The 3,086-nt window shown below is 51.0% G+C and overlaps 1 protein-coding gene across 1 annotated transcript in view; it reads right to left on the bottom strand.

Moving 5' to 3' along the window:
• Window positions 1-75: 75 nt before the first annotated feature.
• Window positions 76-3,086, bottom strand: part of inhbaa (inhibin subunit beta Aa) — a 23,972-nt gene continuing 20,961 nt past the window's right edge. The window contains exon 2 of the mRNA XM_037973159.1: window positions 76-1,406. Coding sequence (XP_037829087.1) covers window positions 592-1,406 — 815 coding nt within the window. The 3' untranslated portion in view covers window positions 76-591. The remainder of the gene's footprint in view (window positions 1,407-3,086) is intronic.

Here is a 3,086-nt window from a genome sequence, read left to right as displayed (position 1 = left end):
CCCCCCCCCCCCACACACACACACACAGACACACACACACACACACACACACACACACCGCACACACAGACACACACACCTCACACACACCTCACACACGCACACACACACACACACCCCACACACACCCCGCACACACACGCAGACAAAAACTCACACAAACTCCACAAATTTACACTTCAAACAAAAACAAATACAAAAGTGTCTTCATCTTTCTTCCTCCAACTTTTAAAAAAAGTAAACAAATATAAAGAAGTAAAGTAGAAGAAGATGGTAATATTTGAAACAAGTTGCATAGTTTTGAGATTTTTCTGTTCTCAGTTTTTCAGGCACCTTGTCTCTCCAACGTCCGGCTGGGCGAGGGGTGCCTGAACGTCTCAGACACATAAATAAGACTCGTTCCCTCAGTTTATAACAAAAATATATTAGATATTCTTTTTTATTTTCAGAAAGTGCCATTGAGACTCTGTGAGTTCTGCTCAGAGTCCGGAGACGAGCTTCCATCCCAGAAAGTGACCCGGAGGAAAGCATCTTCCCCTCCCCCTGCGGGGTCAAAGGTCCTCCTCCCTGGTCCTGTCTGGTCCTGTCTGTCTATGAACAGCCACAGTCCTCCACGATCATGTTCTGGATGTCCTTCTTGATGATCTTCTGCTCCTCGTTGTAGTAGAGCATGGACATGGCCCGTAGCCGGGTGGGCACGCAGCACGACCGCAGGTTCTGGAAGGGGCTGTAGCCCCTCATGCGGTAGTGGCTGATGACGGTGGAGTGGAAGGACAGCGTGGACCCGGCGATGCTCGCCACGTGGGAGGGGCACTCGCCCTCACAGTAATTAGCGTGGTAACCCGACGGCGCGATGATCCAATCGTTCCAGCCGATGTCTTTGAAGTTGACGTAGAACTGTCTCTTGCAGCAGACGCGCACCTTCCCGTCACACTCCAGACCCCGTTTCCTGCGCCGCCGCGAGCCGCTACCGTCCCCCTGCTGGACCACGGCCATGAGGAAGGGCCGGTGGGACTGCTCCCGCTGGTTGCTGCGCTGGGACGAGTTGCCTGAGACCAGGACCAGCGTGGCGCCGGTGTCGGCGCAGAGCGGGCAGGACACCCTGAGGCTCAGCGTGGTACTCTTCCTGCTCTCCAGCAGCGCCTGCACCGCCTTGGACACTGGAAAGGTGTGCCAGCCGCTGCGACGGGTGTCCACGTTCTTCTCTGCCAGGAGGACGTCGTCCTGCGCTGAAGACGGGCGTCCGTTGGACAGGCGGCGCTGCTGGAAGAGGCGGATGGTGACCTTGGCTCGGCTACGGTTGGTCTTAGCGAGTCGGAGGAAGAGCCAGACATTAGCTTGCTCCACCAGAGACATGTCTCCTCCTTCCTTAGAGAGGACGAAGTTCACCACGCCCTGAGAGTCACCTGAGGGAGACGGACAGAGAAGCAGGGTCAGTGAGGTTCACTTTGTTTACAGAGCACCAAGTCACAACAAAACCTCCTCGGGTCTCTGAACAAAGACCTCCTCGGGTCTCTGACCAAAGACCTCCTCGGGTCTCTGACCAAAGACCGCCTCGGGTCTCTGACCAAAGACCTCCTCGGGTCTCTGACCAAAGACCGCCTCGGGTCTCTGACCAAAGACCGCCTCGGGTCTCTGACCAAAGACCGCCTCGGGTCTCTGACCAAAGACCACCTCAGGTCTCTGACGAAGACCGCCTCAGGTGAGTAAAAGTTATCCAAGGAAACAGCAGATTCACTTCATCAGAAATCATCACTTTCATCCTTCAGCCCAGTTTTCCACCTGGGGGGTCCCTAATCTTCCCCCTGAGTCATCCTTCAGCTGGACCCTCTCTGACCGTCACGTGCTCGTTAACCTCATTAACCTCGTTAACTCACTGCTTCCTGCTGGTAAACGGGAACACAGAGTCCTGCTCTCTGATTGGCTGGATGAGCTGAACTCCATCCAACACGAATGGTTCCGCTTGTGTGACGAGTGATTGGATTTATTTATCTGTTTGGGTAAAAACTTTAGAACCTGTGTCGCCATAGTTACGAATATTAAAAACATAAATGTGTAAGAAGCGGAGCGTGAAAAGATTTATTGTTTGTGTGTTAATTCAGTTAAATTCAGTCAAATTCTAAAGCTCCGATTTACAACAGAATTTTACAAGAAAAATAAAGTTTTATTGAAGCAGAACCTTCAGGTTGCCGTGACGACAAACTGCAACAAACACACACTTTACAAGATGAGACGAGGAAGCCTCACACACTCATCATGTGTTGGCCACATCTGAGTCTCTCACACACACACACACACACACTCTGCTGATTGGACTCTTCCTGCTGACTCGGCAGCAGCGGTCGGAGGTTTTGGAGTCGGCCGACGTTTGAAGCAGCTAAACGTTCCCACCAGGATCTGAGGGATCTTTGCTGCTACTGCTGGGCTGAAGGAACAAACTCTGACTCTCGTTTCTCTTTATGCTGCTTAAACCCCGCTGGTCTGAAAACCACTCCAGGAAGAAAACAGGCTGGGATTTCTGTGGTTTGCTTTCAGTAAATTACTGAGATGAGGATTCTCCACCCTTCATATCATCATGACCTCCATGTTGTGAGTCTCTGCACACAGACTCACAACTGCATCCAGAAGACCAGAAACTGGAGTTCCTACAGAAGAACTGAAGCACATTTCTCAGTTTTTATCTCTACCTGCAGCTTTGGAATCAGAAACTTTCAGCCTTTCTGCAACAGATTCATCCGTAAACTTTCAGCTGGTGGAAACATCAGAGCGGTGATTTTAGGAGCTCCTCCTCTTCTTCTTCGTGATCCGGTTTGAATCAACACCTCAGACTCAGCTGCTGTCTAAAAAACTGAATGAACAGGACGTTTTCTTTTTCAATCTTCCTGAGGTGATGATGATGTAAGTGAGATAATCGCCTCCGAATTGTCGCTTAAACGGCACTAATGGACTCGGTAAAGTGCTGTCCGCCTCCTCACACACACACACACACACACACACACACACGGCCGCCCATTCACGCCGTTTAACGGAGCATCACTGCTGCAGACATTCATAAACTCCTGAATCGTGACTTTGGTTTTCTGTAC

The sequence above is a fragment of the Kryptolebias marmoratus genome, linkage group LG21 (genome assembly GCF_001649575.2).
Source record: "Kryptolebias marmoratus isolate JLee-2015 linkage group LG21, ASM164957v2, whole genome shotgun sequence".
Taxonomy (NCBI): Eukaryota; Metazoa; Chordata; class Actinopteri; order Cyprinodontiformes; family Rivulidae; genus Kryptolebias; species Kryptolebias marmoratus.
The sequence above is the reverse complement of the archived record's forward strand: the minus strand, read 5'-3'. Positions and strand labels throughout refer to the sequence as shown.